Source organism: Epinephelus moara, chromosome 2, assembly GCF_006386435.1.
Source record: "Epinephelus moara isolate mb chromosome 2, YSFRI_EMoa_1.0, whole genome shotgun sequence".
Classification (NCBI taxonomy): Eukaryota; Metazoa; Chordata; class Actinopteri; order Perciformes; family Serranidae; genus Epinephelus; species Epinephelus moara.
This window is the reverse complement of record NC_065507.1, coordinates 19,354,954-19,372,014: the sequence shown is the minus strand read 5'-3', so window position 1 is coordinate 19,372,014 and position 17,061 is coordinate 19,354,954. Positions and strand designations below refer to the sequence as shown.

General features: G+C 40.7%; 1 protein-coding gene across 3 annotated transcripts in view; it reads left to right on the top strand.

Annotated features, from left to right (window-relative positions):
- Nucleotides 1-848: 848 nt before the first annotated feature.
- The window catches only part of elna (elastin a), a 56,787-nt gene continuing 40,574 nt past the window's right edge, over nt 849-17,061 (top strand). For all 3 annotated transcript variants that reach the window (XM_050074878.1, XM_050074884.1, XM_050074880.1), the window contains exon 1: nt 849-1,126. In XM_050074878.1, the coding sequence (XP_049930835.1) occupies nt 1,051-1,126 (76 nt within the window). In that variant the 5' untranslated portion in view covers nt 849-1,050. The remainder of the gene's footprint in view (nt 1,127-17,061) is intronic.

Genomic DNA, 17,061 nt, shown 5'->3' with positions numbered 1-17,061 from the left:
ACAGGTACTTCCAGGGAAGAAGAGAATCCTGCCAAGACTAATTCAGCACAGTATGTTGAGCTCTGACTTTGGAAACCCATAAAAGAAATATGCACAAGCCATATGTGATGGTCCAGGGCTCAAGTCCTCTGTACTTTTGTTCACAAAAAGTACAGTTCTAGCAGTCACTTAAACCCTCTGAAGTTGCGAATGAACTGAGGTTGGTCCTCGTTCTACCTCTGATCTCAGTTTCAGGACTGACAATGACAATTATCCTGATGAATCCACTGAGAGACTGCACAGACCAGCAGGCTGAGGTTTCTTGGGTTCTTTGCTCTCTTGTCATCTATGTGTGATGCCGACAGTTTTCTCATTTCGTTACTAGAACCACTGTGACTGGCTTCCACACATGGACAGCCAGACGCATTGCGCTGCAGTTCCCAGCTTATTCCTGCAGCCAGTGACTTTGTAATGTCTTGTTCTGATATTTTGTAGACACATGCTGATAGTTGCTGTGTTCTTTTCCCCTCTGCCTCAAAGTTTTCTGGATCACTTGCCTGAGAGAAACAACAAAAACTGATGTTAGTGCTTGTGTTGAAAACCAACCAGCTGAAAATTAGAGCCACAGAGAACAGGTAATTATCTGGGTATGTGGTTTGCTCTTCCTCAGTTTCTGTCTTGACTCTTATAGATAAGTACGCTCAGTATCCATGCAAATGCTTGGCAGACAGTTCAATTCCTTCTGGATGAGAGGGGGGGTGTCTCTCTCTCTCCGTCTGTGTGTGTGTCTCTTTCCCTCTCTCTCTCCCTTTCCTCGCTGGCAGCAGCGTCTGTACTGTTGGCAGGAGTGACCAGAATAAAAACAGCAACACCAGACATAGAGGAGGAAAAAAAGCAAAGTGATCCATTGAACCAGAGTCTTTGCCCTCTCTTAATTACGTCGAGTCCCATATCTTTCCCCTTTTTTTTCCACCTTTTTCCTGCACTCTTTAAGACGCTGGGCTCGTGGTAATTAGTTAGAAGAGAATAAAACCAGCTGATCGGGAGAGGGGTGGTGCATTTTGGAGCGAGATGGCTAACAGAAACATTCTGTTGCTCTTCTGTGGACTCTTCCTCTTAGCAGTGATTCAGCCCTCTCTGCAAGGAGGTAAGTGTGTGCTACAGGTGAACCAAGCCATTATCTTTGCTGCATCAATCACAGACTGGCAACAGGTGCAATTTTTTTTAATCTGTGCCTTTTTGTCTCCTAGAGACATAAAACTAAATATCTTAAGTGATTAAAAGTTTTGCAGATGCTTATCAGCTGTGAGGTATCAATGAGCACTTTCACTTATTTTCCTTGAAACATTTTTTATAATATATCTTTTGTGTTAACTTCAATTGTTTTATTGTTTTGGCTTCATCTCAGTTGTATCTTGAAAAAGAGAGCTCTGCAGTTGCATTGCTGTTTTGTTACTACATCGATAATACAAAGCCCCATGCTGCAGTCATGAAAATTAAAGAGTGTTTAGTCTGGTTGATCCTCTGCACGCTGTGCTGTTCCATCACACAGCTGCTGAAGATAGCACTGAAATAAATAGAAAGGAAGTTGCTCTTTGCATCATATTTACATGTCTGCAAAGTTAGAGGTGAGGTTCAGCACTGTCCACAGTTTGACTAGATATTTGTGTCCTATCATGGCTTTTAATTTCTCTTGGGTTTAACAGTAAGACAACCCTGCAACATAACTGTATACAAATTCTTACCATTCATATCAACCATTCATTTGTGTGGTTCTCTATACTAGTTTGTCATGCATATGTATCTTTCAGAGAGGTTATTCGCATCTTACACATGCACCTCGTGTATGTTTACATGGCCAGAGACTCCATCCTATAACATGTCAGGAAGAGAAGGCTCTCCAGCTGGTCCCTCTTCCCTCTTAGCAAAACCACTTGGTTTAAATTCACCCCTGATGAACTCACAGGTGGACAGACAGTGTATGTGAGTGTCACCTTTACAGCTTTGACCTGGTCTTCTCTTGAAGTTCTGCAGAGACCTGCAGATTTGAGGGTTTAGCTACAAGTGCAGTTTAACCCTTTAAAGCCTGAGCAAATTGATTTCTTTCAAAAACATGAAGACCAACCCAACTGCAAGAATAAATGTTGGCATGATACATTACTGCGAACCACAGATATGTTAGATTACATTATTATGTAGCAGATTTGTTCCAACAACATTATTTGGGTTATCTTTGGGCACAAAAACCACTTGGTTATGGTTATGGAAAGGTCATGTTTTGGCTCATATTTTCCCGACAGGAAACACAGCAATGACTCACTACTCACAACTGATTTCATTGTTTGTCGGTCTCAAACAGTGCTCTGCAGTGGTCTGCAGCTTTGCAGGCACGTCACCTAGGTGTCCCACCATCCACCATCCCCTGCACCTCCAGATGACAAAGTCAGCTCATATACTACATCACTTTAGAAACGTGATATGATACGTAGGAAACATACATATGTGACGTATTCATGGCTTGCAGAAATGTACAATACCAGCATTTTCTTCTGGCGACTGAGCAGGAGAAGAAGGCGATGGGAAACTTTAGCAAGAAATTACTAAAAGGTGAAAAGGAAATTATACCTGGAAAAAGTACTTAATAAAGCATACAGGGGCGCCCAGTAGCTCACCTGGTAGAGTGGGTGCCCCAAGTACAAAGGCTGTGTCCTTGCCGCATCGCCCGTGGGTTTGATTCTGACCTGTGGCCTTTTGCAGCATGTTGCCTCTTTTTTCCTCCTCCTTTCAACCTGTCCTATCTATTAAAGGCAAAAAAGCCATAAAAATAACCTTATTTTAGATCAAAGTTTGTCTAACTATTTGAATATAGTTAAATAATAATTATAAACACGGTTTTCTGGCCATTTTTCTCTACGTTTTTTATTATTTTCAAATAAGTTTCTCTGTCCTTCTCTTTCTATTTGCTAATTTTTAGATTTTTTTTATACTAACTTCTTGCAGTTTTCAGGACGTATTTTGCCACGTTGCCCTTTTTCATGTAACTGATAGAAGTCAAACTAATTTGTGTCAGTTTTCAGAAGTTTAAATGCTAATGAAAGATGTCTGAACGCAGCTCGAGAAAACTGATGTCGATCGCGGTTTCAAAGGGTTAAAGTTACGGCTTATCTGTTTCAGACAGAGAGAGAGAGGTTGTGAGCATACCTTTCCTCCCACTATCATTCAACCTGTGAGTTTGCTCCCCTTCTTGCGTTGCTTTGATTTGGTTCTTGGTCTGTGTTTTGGCTGAGACTCTCTCAGTTATTCAGCCCCCAACTGGAAAACATGTTTAGCATCTGGGGCTGGGTATGCTGGAGTCAAGTCAATTTTTTGTTGTATTTATTTGCTTAAAAGTCACAGCTGTTTATGTTCCTTATCTCGCAGTGTCCTTTCAGATGCATTTTGTTTAGATGGTTGAATTCCTGAAAGAAACATTTTGTCCGTATAAACTTTTTTAGTTGTTTTATTGGCCTCCTCTGATTTGATCATGTTGATAAAGTCCACCAAGGCTGTTTTTGTCACGTCATAGGTAATGTAAAAGTGTATTTGCCCTTCTTTCTCTGCCTCATAGCACATGTGTCCTTTCTTGTTTGTGCCAGCCACATTTCAGCTGAGATTTTGAGATGCATTCGGGCAAATTATGGAGCAGGTAAAGGAGCCAACAAATATCAATACTGGCTTTGCAGCACAACTTTGATCTGTTCTGTTGAACCCATCCATATCAAACATTTCTGTGGTGCCCAACCCAGTTCCATCTGTGCCTGTGCAGTCTAACTGAGAAAAAAAAAAGTTCTTGCCATGGTCCAAGGGTCAATTATCTGTGAGTAACATGAACCTCATTAACACCCAGTCCACTCCTTTAATGCCTCTGCACAGAAAACACTTCTTGTGAAATTCGCCCCTTAAATGATGATGTAGTGCGAGGCTTGTCTGAATGTTTTCCATCGACACATGTAAATGAGTTATGGCCCGAGAGGAAACATCTGGGAGGGAGTACTGTATGTTAATAAATATGCCCCCTGTCATGTATAGCCTTGCGCAGGTACTGTTTGTTGGTTCTCCCGTGTACGATGGAGGAGGCAGACTTACCTTACATTCTCCAAACAAACAACATCTGTCACATGGATACAGTGAGCTGGATGTTATTCTTATCAAAATAAATTTATGTTGACGCAGTCTGGGCTCAGTGGCCTCTGCATTTTATTGCTCCATTTGATAACTGAATCAAACTGAGACAGTTGATAAAATTCTTTGAATAGATTCCTCAACTTAGGAATTTAATCAAGCAGGTCAATAGCTCATAAGGTATTTGTAAATTCTTTGTGAAATGATACCATCATCCTAGTTTATGTTTACTGTCACACTGTAAATGCCCAGAGTGTATCAAATATCCGGTGTCTCGACATATGTTGTATGCCTCCAGACGACCTCAACAACCAGCTGGGGGACCTGTGCCAGAGTCATTAGTTTGGCTTTTATGACGGACACAGTTAATAGCACAGTTCTGACGGGCCAGTGGGAGATGAAAAGGGAAAAAATAGCTGCTCTGTTCCTTCGCAGTCTCATAAGAATTAGAGAAGATGTTTTCTTTATTGCTGCTGGAAGCCAGTTTGCCTCATTTGGCTTTGGCTAAGTTCAGCCCTGAGACTTCAGAGGAATTTAATACATTAATCAGTGACAGTCGCCTGGCAGTAGGTGGAGTTAAACGAAAACAGTGCAGGTTGGATGGCATGCTGCAGTTGTCACAAAACACCAGTGATGAATTGCAGCATTACCCCAGCATTGTTGGTAGATACCCAGCTGATTGTCCTGATTCCCCCAGCAAGTGCCTCAGGCTTTATTGGTTGTGTTGTGGACACCTCTCTGGCTCTAATCTGTCCTGTGGCGAGGCTGAGTGCCAACCACAGCATACTGGATTAATGTGACACATACAGTAGGCATCCCAGTGCTCAAAAACTCTACTCTATAATTAAGGAAATAGACCATTTAAAGTACCGTTTGAGCAAGACGTGGAGGTTTTTCTTCAGTGAGGTTTTTGTTCAATTTCTATAACTTCTTTGAAGGGAAGTTTGGTATTTTTTACCCTGAATCTAATTTTCCCATGTTTTTGCATCTAAGTGGCTAATGGGAACGACAATTTTTGAAACTGGTCCAATACTGAGCGACAGCACTGCAGCCGCAGAAAAGGCTGCAATGTAACCACTAGAGGCATTTGTGCACCATCACTTTACCTCCACTAAAAATGCCTGTTTTTGCCGCTGTGAGGCTCAGGTTATTTTAAGTGTCTGACAACATTATGGAAAGAGTCCTGATGGAGATAAACCTTTTTATTAACAGTAAGATTATTTTTGTTGAACCAGAAACACCCACAAACTGCTATCACCAGAGCCACCAGACTAAAATTAAAACTGAAATTGACTGAAATCATTGTGTGTACAGCCCTTTGAGGCATGCTGTGTGATAATGGGCTGTCTTGACTTTGACAAAACCTGACTTTACTCCTTTAAAATGAACAGTAACTTCATTCAAAGTTAACAGAAACTAAGCAATGCTCACAAAAACATATTGGTTAATCTCTTATCTGGCTCTATGCATGCTACAATTACTGTTTATTTAAATGGAGTCAGGTGAGGATAGTGATGGCCATTTCGGGGCTTTGGATCTTTGTCTTTAGCAAAAATGTCTATGTCTGGAGGGATCCTTTCCATAATGTTGTCAGACAGATGCTGTCAGTGGCACCTTTAGTGGACGTACATGAACGCCTTACAAATGTCCTGAGTGGTTACACTGCAGCCGTTTTGCTGCCAGCTGCAACAGCCCCCTCAACAATGGACCAATTTAAAAAATTGTTTTTCCCATTAGTCACTTAGAGAAAAAAACACAGAAAAATAGGGTCCAGGTTGAAAAATACAGAAGTTACCCTTTAATGGACCCACACAGGCATTTTAATTTGTTGACTCTGAGCAGTTTGGTGTAATTTGTAGTAAGGTGACCTCATTGAGAACTCATTTGGGAAGGAGCCTATTGGTTACAAGCAATGACTGACCAAGATTTGCTGTTGTGAAAGAACTGTTATTCCATGTATTCATGTCGCACTCTGGCACACGTCCATGGGAAAGTGTTAGGAGATTGGACAATTCCATCCACAGTTTGCAGTTTTACATGAAAGCATGTTGGCTGGCTGGGCAGTCGCTTTCTGCATCAAAGCGCCCAGCCAGAAGTGATTACTAACATTTTTCCTATCACCATTTTTACTGTAACTACTGTTCAGAGTATTGTAGGGATCAGAGCAGAGGTTTGGTATGGATGGATTGTTTTAATAGACATGTAATTCAAACGGACTGCACTGTAAATGTCTAGGGTGCGACTAACTTGCACTACACTCATCATTTTTTACAATCAGTAGTCTTACCTTTGTAGAGCTGATGGAGTGTTTGGTGCAGTCCAGTACCTTCATAGATGGATGGCTGAGTTTTAAGAATGTTGGATTACAAATCAGCGAGGCAAACGCCTACAGTTTTCTCATGAAGGCATCACTTTCACATATGTGGGTATACGGCATGTTACTGTGAGGATATTCACACAAAAGTAGGTCCTCATTAATGCTAGAAACGACATATCAGTTTGTAATTTATTTAGCTCCTACTCTTTGGTTGTGGATGAATGTAAGTCCTAGCATCTCCCAGTCAGATGTTTGGTCTGCAATCAGCCTCTGCCAAGTGTTCAACAAAGAAGCACATTAACTCAGATGATTCATTCCAGCCACTCTGCAAGCAGCCCTCACCAGGCTGTGAGCTGCTGGGAGCAGTCTCACTGTGCCAGCAATCTGAAATGGCTCCTGTCAGGAATGTTTTCATCTCAGCCTGCCACTGTCGATGTCCAACTTCTTACAAACAACATGACAACATCAGGACAACATTAGTATGAAAAATATTTTTCTTATAAAAAAGCAATAACTGACGATGAACTGATGAGAAAATACGGTAATAAAAGGAAATTCTGATTAAACAGATTACGTCAATATAATCAAAATCCTCTGGCATGAAAACACTGTACGCCGCGTTGTATCAGAGTCGGCGCACTTTTGTGTGTGTGTGTGTGTGTGTGTGTGTGTGTGTGGGAGAGGGTTGGGATAAACATGGCACCTTCAGGCCTTGGCATCAGTAGGCTGGTCTAAACCAAACAAAAACAGCATTTCTGTCAGTGTTTTGTTTTGTTGAGTTTTAGCAACACAACTACTGGAGATCATGTCCAGTTCCAACTTACTCTTCTTAGACTGGATGATCAGGACTTTTGCTTCCTTTCACATTAATCATAGATTTTATGTTTTCTCTGTTCAACTATGCAAACTGCTTTTGTCCTTGCCAGGATAAAAATGGAACTTTCAATATCTTGTTCATAAATCTGAGTGATGAGTCCTCAGTCAGTTGTGCTCTTTGTCATAAGTATTCCATTCCAAAAAATTTGTTCTGCAATGTCAGATTTGAGGGGAAAAAATGCTTTGTTTGGGCCGTGCATACAACTCAGTCATATTGCTACTATTTTCGGGTGTTTCATCAGTTCGTTTAAGATATATATATTGTTGACAGAGCTTAGATGATTAGGGTTAGGGTGAAAAAATGAGACAGCACATTGTGGTTAGTTTGACATTTTACATCTCCCACAAGCAAATGTAGCTATTTATGGTCCTAATGATGCCATTTGAATGACACAATCAGATACAGCTTGACTACACGAAAGTTCAGGTGTAAATGCACTTGACTGGCTAAACCACCTGCAGAGGAGGTCAGGGACCAGCCTGTTCTCATGCACTGTTTGTACATATACCTGTAAAAAAGTAATGCACCATAATACGTATGTAACCCACGTAATCATGAACCAGTAATCTGTGTATAACTTACAAAATTATGAAGGCCACGATCACTTGACCAATACACTGATGGGAGTAAAGAAGGAAGTAGTATAAAGACCGTACTTCGGTGTAAGGAGGCAGCTTGGGGAAACTGAGGGGTTGAACACCACAGGACTTTTCCGCAGGAGACTAGTGTCCGGGACAGTGAGAAACCAAGTGAACTTTGAGTTATTTTAAGATACTTTGTCACCATGTTTCTTTTCCCAAACCTAACTTACATAACTTTACTGCCTAACCATAACCTATGCAACCTTACGTTAAGTACTTAACATCATATGTGGGGCGCTAATTAATTAGAGATCATGCAAACCGTTTTATCAGGATACATTACAGGGATGCATTGTGACCACATTCAGCACAAGTGTAAATGCTATTGTGTTTTTAATGCACAAAAAACTGTTGTGAAACCGTTCCAAACCAGTGACGCAGCTGTCAGTTAGGGAGCTAAGCGACTAGCAAGAAAACAGCAAGAAAAGTTAGAGATATTCAAGACACTCAGAGATTGAATCAAGACAAGACCAAGTGTCCACTTCCGACAAAAGTAGACTACGCAAGCAAAACTTGGCAGTTCATATTGCAATCGAGCCATTTATGAAGCTATGTCTAAGGAAATGGTCAGCCCGCACTTGCATTTATATTTATTGCATTGGCCCTCTAGCGGCCATAATAATTATTACAGGAGCATAGGAGGAAGCGACATGACGTAGCATACAAAGAAATATAGTCCCCATAATGTTATAGGCTACATATCAAAGAAGCACTGATAGGGTGGGTGAAAGTAGTGGTGGATGGATCAAACAAACACAGACCTTTCACCCAGGAGAATGGTGTTCGGTCACGAAGTCAGCTTTGACTTTTATAGTAGCAACGTAGCCTAGTATGGTAGTATGTGTTGCCACACTAGTGACTTATGTGACATATCGTAGGTGACATATGTCACGTGTAATATGTTAGTGACAAAAGTACTTATTTAATGCAAAACCATGATGTTTGTCCTAAATCTAACCAGATAGTTTTGGAGCAGAACTGCGACTGTTACATGACATAGAGGACGTGTTTAGAACTGTTTTGGGGCCGGTTATGTAAGTCTTTCTGGAAAGCAATGAAAATCAACCCATTCTCTGCTTTAGGTATGACAGATGATGAAGAACTGCTACAACTGTTCAGTTGTTTGAGCTGCACAGAGAGATTGGATTTCAGTCAGATCTTAATTTGGACACTGGAGACACATAATAATATCAGGTGTGAATGCAATCAGATTAAATCATGTCTGGTTAGGAGACACATTTTAATGCAAGGTGTAATGGGATCTTTGACACTGCACCCTGTGGCGGTATCAGTTCGACTGTGTGATATGGTCACATAAATCATTTCTGGAATGCAGTCATTCTGTAAATTGTTTTGTTCCACTACGATTTTGCGATTTCACATAGCTGATGGTTATCTTCGACCATGGCTTATTCTTTCGTCATGTTTAGCTCTCAAATACTTCTACAGGAGAGTCCACAGCTGTTTCAAAACCTCTTTTTTAGTTTCAAAGGCATGTCTTTCCTGATAATGATTTCCTGTCAGCTTCCAGTGGAATGACTTCACCCAAGACACCCAGAGGCCAGCAATTCAACAATGACAAGATTGGAGTCAGGTCTTTTTAGTCGTTAAAATATTGCCATCTGTGGGCCGTGAGTTTGTTTGCTAGCGCATACCTCAAACTGATGTTCCACTTCAGAGAAGTATCACTGACTCAAGGTTGGGCAAGTGTAGAAAGCAAAGGTGGACATACCCATTTGAATTTTTTCTTTATTTGATGCTCCTCACACTCTCTTCCTCCTCCCTCCAACATGCTGCAGAAAATACACAATGTGAAGGGTGAGTGGGCCAGCTGTCACATGTCTGATAACGGCAGATGTGAAGATGCCAGTAACCGCAGTGTTTGCTTCACTGCACTGTTGCTCTGGGTTGCAGTATGAGTGCTTTCCATGAACCAACCCTCTTCTGGGACAGTGGTTTTGGATACGTCTGAACACAGCAAACACTTGCTAGTTTGCCAAAGCATTTTTTCATTTTATCAAAAGTGATGGAAATAGTGGTGCAGATTTGTGTAAATGTCAGGTGGGTGAAGTGGTGTAAACACATGACAGAGTAGTTTTCCTCAGAACTTCCCAAACTATGTTGAGCGCAGCACTGCGATCATGTCTGGTAATGGTCCTGTAAGTGTTTTGTAAAGGACGGGGAATGTCGTAATAAACTTTTGTGAGGTTGCATATGTGAGTGTTGAGTATATGTCATATGAGTTTGTTTTTCTTGCAAATTATTCCATCAACTCTTTGGCATTTAATTATTTAGTAAAAGACCAATAATTAAGCAGCCACACAGCAGGGTCGTAGAAATGTCACATTACTCACCGGCTCGGTGTAAATGAAGTAAAGTTAAAATCAGCCATTATAAAAACTGTCATTAACGTGGGAGGTACTATGGAAAAACACGTCATTGGCTTTGGTTTGATTCAATAACAAAACAAGTTCTAACTTACGAATTACCTAATTTCTTCTCTATTCTGTCATTAATTGTGAGCCTCTTAACATGTATCCCCCAATAAAATGAAGTATTTTCAGGCTCTATAGATCCACGTTGGCGTAAATTTGTAGTTGTTTGTTTGAATCGCATTGATTTTCTTTCTGTTGCTGTATTTATGCTCAGACAAAATATCTTACCAGCGGAATAGTTATAAAACGTGTCACTTCCTACTTTCTAGGCCGACACTGAGAACATGACACAATACAAAACTCAACATAAAAGGCGCTGGATACGGTCCCTTCCACCTGTTAGCTTGTGTCTGGTGGACTACGTCATTTTATCAAAATTCAAAACAAGGGAATTGGGGAGACCATAACACTGGCATACACATATGTTGTGTATGAAAATGATTTTTATCTAAGCCTTTGAGCTTTTCACACGTTGTTCTTTTTGTGTTGTAGAAATACACATTTGAATCCTCTGGAAAGTGAATTCTGATTATTAAATTTCTCAACAGTTGTGTTACATTGTTATACTTGGGATTTAATAATCATGTGAAAGTGTGAAGCGGTGACAGGATCTTCGTCCTAAAGGAAAAAAATCACCATGAAACACTTCTGTGATATTAAAAAATACTACTGGGGTTTGCTGAGAGATTCAAAGAAATGTTTGGAATCACTGCAACATCACAAGACAAGACATAGGCGTATCTTAAAGTAAGTTATAACAAATCCAGTCAAAAAAAACAACACGCAATCCATAATATGTGTTAACCCAGCCGTCATGTCCCTGTGGGCTTTCACTTAGGTTGAGATTTGTGCAACCCAAGTGCGAACCATAGAATTTGTCCACCAGTTTTAAATATGAAGAGCATTTAGACCTGCCAAGGTCACTTCAGAACATATGAAAGTTTATTTATCTTTCTTTCCTTGTCTTTGCTTACTTTATTTATAATTTTATGTATAATTTTATTTATAGTTTTAAAGTCAGTGCTCAAAACATGTCTCTCTTGTTTCGTGTGTCATCTTTGTGTGCAATCACACTGCCTTTAAAAGGAGGACAAAAGGTGGGGCCTATCCACCCATCCCATCCAGGTTAACTGATTAATTTGGCATCCTGACATGTAACAACGTATTCTCATGCAACAGATCATTTGATATCTTACAAAAGCGTTAACACAACAGTTTGTGTGATTTTCTTTGAACTAGTGCCCCATTAATGACGCTGTGTCCTTAACTTAAAGTTACACCATTAACGTAAAGTTGTGGACATTAGCTTTTGGCAAGTAAAGTTAGGTAGGTTAAGTTTAGGAAACGGAACATGTTTGGGCATCCTAAGGTCTAGGCAATTTAAGTTACTCTGTTTACTCTGTTATAGGGAGTTCACACGGTTCTGAACATCAGTCTCCTGGGAAATGTCCAGTGGTATCCACCAACCCAACCTGCCTCCTTACTGGACCGATTGGGGCCGCTTCCTTCTTTACTCCCATCAGCGCATTGGTCACGTGATCGCAGCCTTCCAAAATCCTTAGGTTATACAGTAATTACTGGCTCATAACATTTGTAGGATAATGTACAATCCTGCATGAAACAGAGTTCTTTGGTTGAAACAATGAACAAAAACAATGATCCATTGAGTGACGTGTGGGGACTAACCATTAGCCAATCAGCGCCAAGGGCGGGACGAATGCTGTTGTTGAGCATTGTTGAGCAATATAACAATAACACCAGAACTAATGAGAAGTAATCACAACAATGGCAAGCGCCAGGGACAAGATAGATGCTGCTATCAAGGCTGTTCTAGATTGACATGTCTTCTTAATATCACCCAGCATCACAGTTTGTTTTCACTTCGCTCTGCTCCCCCCTAAAACCGCGGCAAAACCGGTGTGTCTCATGCACTGTTTATACGTATACCCACTAAAAGAAATTCACTACAGTTTGCACTGTATATAACCCACGTAATCATAAAGGCTGCAATCAGGTGACCTATGCGATGACAGGAATGTAAAAGGAAGTAGTATAAAGAGTCAAGGTCCACATTAGAAGAGGTTGGGGTAATGGATGGGTCAACCAAACACAGGACTGTTCCCCAGGAAACCAGTTTTCTGGACTGTGTGAAACCAAGCAAACTTTGAGTTATTTTAAGATATGTTGTCACCCTGTTTCATGTCCTTGACTTAACCTACATAACTTCACGTTAAGCACATAACTGAAAAACGTAATGTTGACCCTATTCTTGGGTCACTAATTTGTCAGATATCACATAACCATTGAATGAGGATTTGTTTGTCATGATTATGCATCAGTGTGGACTTGAAATGACATTAGATTCAGGCGGATACGTGGGTCTCTAATGACTGGTTAGGGATAATCGAATCTGCCTCCCCCACGGAAATCAGTTAGAGTTGATGCAAGGTCAGACTGAAGATGGAAACAGAGTGTAATGAGTTAACAGTTCTTCCTGATATCAGGCAGCTAGCCTATTTTAACCCATGTTGATCCCACATGGCAACAGATATTGTACATTTGACTGAGGGTTTCCCATATGGACCCCACTTTACAGCCCACATGACAACGCATTTGTGTTGCCAAAAAGGAGACACAAATTCCAGCCTGTCAATAATCCATGTGAAACCCATATGGATATTTTGACAGAGAAATAATTTATTCAATAGTCCCAAGACTTGTTCTAAATACACAGAGTGATTGAAAGAGAAACATTGCAGGAAGTGTCAGTATCTCACTCCTGGACTATGTTACCTTTCATATCCGTTTGACTTATTTTTCCTGTTGCTAATGACTAGCTGCATTCCTGGCTTACTGACACCCTGTCCACTGTGAGTCTTACAGTTGGACCACGTTCAAGTCCAAAGTGGAGTGATGATAAAGTCAAATCACTGTCAGGATTCCTGTGAGAGCATGTACATCATCACGCTTTTAATGCACTCAGAAGGACTCTGGGCTCAAACTGCAGAGAGAAATGACTCTTCAGTTCACAACAGTCATAGTATGTAACTGATAGCAAGATGGTGAATGCTTGCTGCGGTAATTTACTGATGTTTCCCTGTCTTTCCATTTTGACATCATGTATCTTATAAAATTCTCTTACATTTCCTGCTATGTTCCAGTGTGATGAATCTGCCCCAAACTGAATAATATAGTTAGAAGAAACAGCTTCCAACTTGTCATCCTCTAGGTTGCGTGGCTTATCTCTTAATAGATAAGCCATTGTTTTGGCAAGATCAGATCACTAATAAAAGTCACTATGTGATATAACATTTGCAAATCTTCTTTCCCAGGGTTTTACATTCACCAACATCAATCATATCACAGACACTCAGGGCAAACTCTTGACTGGAGTCGAATGTGAAATAAATTCTGTCTCGTCTAATCCCTTGTGCTCTACAAGTCAATCTTGTCCTTCACACACATTCCAGCACATTCCCATGACCTGGCTGAGTTCACAAGGAACGTAAGCACAAGATGATGATGATGATAATTAGGACAATCATGAAGAAATCTTCAAAATTTATTGAGGTAGGTCAGGTCACTTGGCAGAGGTCAGTGTGCACCTTATTTGGATGCAAGGTCTCGGTGAACCTAATGCACTCTGTAGAAGTGGTACAGTAGCACGATGGGATTCTAAGCAAAAGGAAAACTGGAGCAGACACAAACTCCCGCTTGCCTCGCTTGCAGTGCCGAGACAGGAAATCCTCCTTTTGATTGTGAAATGAAGGAGCAGATTTGAGAACAATCACTCTACCCCTGTCGTGTGGTGCCTGCACCTGGGGCCTCTGCCATGGAACCAACAGCACAGGCAAACTGACAGAGACACACGTCGGTGTAGATTTCAGGGGGAAGCAGGAGACATGCTCCCCTTAATAAAGACCCCCCCTAATAAAAACAGGACAGTAGCCTATGACTTTTATTTTGACAGAATTAAAGACATTACCACCAAAATGTGATGCTGAAAAGGCACAAATTGCATGAAAAATCACCACTTGTGGGAAATTACATGTGTGATGTTAAAAAAATTTCTGGTGGAGGACCCCCAACCCCTTGCTTCATATGTGTCCCCACCCCCATCCACCACCACCATGGTGAAACGAAACCTACGCCCTTGGAAACACACATAAACACAAATACATGCACACCCACATTGGAGTAGATTTTGGGAGGGACACAGGGGGCACGTCCTCCTCAAAATATAAGAACACATGAATATATCACCCCCAATAAAAACATGATGTAACAGAGGACTTCTATTTCAATGAACTGCTAGAATGTGACTTATAGATGTAACAATGTCTTGTAAGCAATGGCTGTAATCTGCCATAAAAAAGAAAGAAGAAGAAGCAACTACACAGATGAATCAGAAAGTACCAAGACATTTCCATCATAAATTAATGCAGAAAAGGCATAAATCTGTATATTTAAAGTAGCCACAATGCATTAAATTAAGTGTTTGATGCTCAAAATTTCTTGGGTTACACCCCCCAGACCCCTCACTCAATAAATGTCCCTCCACATGTTAAAAAAAAAAAAACCTATGCCCTCGCACACACATTTCTTGCATTGACCTAGCCATTTGATAATCAAATGCAGAGCCCTGGACAATGTTATTTATTCCTCATTTTTATTTGAGCCTGCAGGATTTCGAGTTCTCCTCAGTCAGTCCTCTGTATAACAAGGCCAAGACCCGAGAAAACTGATTAGTTCTGCCATCGTCCGGCTCCCAGATCTGGATGAGTCAGGATGAGTTAAGTCAACCTCCCTCTTATCTGTCCATTTGATCATTCATGGATTAATTTTGCCTTCAAAGCCACAGCTGCCGCGATAACACTTCCCATTTACACTGCTGCTAAAAAAAAAACTGTGGCAAATTCACCTTCATTCCACATGAACGTACTCTGTTAACCCCAGACAGTGATGCTTTTTGCTCTAGAAATGAATTTTTCTCTTAAACATAAACAGTCAAATGTTTTTAGCCCTTTTAATCAAGTTTTAGAGCAGTTTTGGAGTATCTAAGTAAATATGGCAATTCAGTCCTTGCTCACTTTGACATAAACAACTCGTAGTCATATCAACACTTTCAGATTCTGCAGTGTAGAAGAAGTATTTCACAGCTGGAAAGATGGTCTTTTTAACTTGGCTGACTATACTGTAGAGAGATGCAAGTACTTTTGAAATTGGTGCTACATGACCAGAGAAACCAGAGAAAAAGGGCTGTGACATTTGCTTTTGCTTAAGAGGTAAAAACCTACAACTACCAGAATACAACTTGGCCTTTTACACTCAGGAAACAATATGGCTGGTAACAAACGATCTTGAATAGAGTGCTGGAGCGATGACGTTTATTTTAGGCCAACATGGAAGTTAGCATCTCCCTGGTTCCCAATTTTTCCATTGGATTTTGGATTATGTTATGCTCTGTAGCAAACAAATGTTTATGACACTTACACATTTTGTTAAGCAAGATAACCTTCACAAATGAACACAGAAGTGTAAATGCAATCGCCAGAAGTAAATAGCCAATGTTAGGCTGTAAATAAACTACACTATGGTTGCCAGACTTCAACGTTGCCACCACAACGAGGCTGTAAAGCCGTGTTCAGCGGCTCAGCGGTAGTCTCATTCAGCCACTTGTTTAGCCACTTGGGCGGCAGTAGCTCAGTCAATAGGGACTTGGCTTGGAAACTGGAGAGTCACCAGTTCAAGTCCCTGTACAGACAAAGCATGGAGTGTGGACTGGTAGCTGGAGGGGTGCCAGTTCGCCTTCTGGGTACTGAGCAAGGCACTGACCCCCCAACTGCTCGGGATGCCTGTCCAAGGTAGCCCCCTCGCCCTGACATCTCTCGATTTAATGCATACTGTATATAGGTCCTGTTTGTGCATCTATGTGTTTTTGAGGCCTGTGTGAATATGAAAACAGTGTAAAAAAAATGTCCCCTCAAGAATTAATAACGTATATCTTTTTCTCTTTGTTAGCAAACATCGTTTTAAATATACATAAAGGCTTGAAAATTAATGTGTGGGGTATTTACTGACCCCTTTTTTTTGTCATAGAACAAAACATGAAAGTCTCTTAAGCTTGTGGTAATCACAGACCTTATATCAGGCATTTGACCAAAACCCATTCACAAAGCCCATGGACTTTGAGACAAGGGAATCAGGAGTGCTAAAATGCGAACTCATTACCAAGTTTTAGAACTTATTCCTGCACCACTATATTACACTTAAGCAGTAAGCTAAAATATGTTATTGAAAACTTTGAGGCAAGAAATAGGCAATGCAGTTGAAGAATCTTGGGTCATATTTTAGCAGAACTGCTTAGTTTTACCATTTGATCTCAATATTTTCAGCCTGTAAGAGTATGGTGCCCATTATCTGTTCACAAGTTCTCATTTTTACAGCCAAACAGTTACGGTTTAATCTGAGTTTAGTCTAAGAGAGAGGGGCGTCTCTCTATATGTCAATGCGAGCAACAGCCGTAGAGCCTGCTCAAATCGCTGGATCACCCAGCCAAACAGCTGAGAAATGAGCAGGGAGATCTGGGTGCTGGTAAGATAGAGAGAAGTTTACCATAGTTCATTTACACATATTGCTCACATTGTTAAG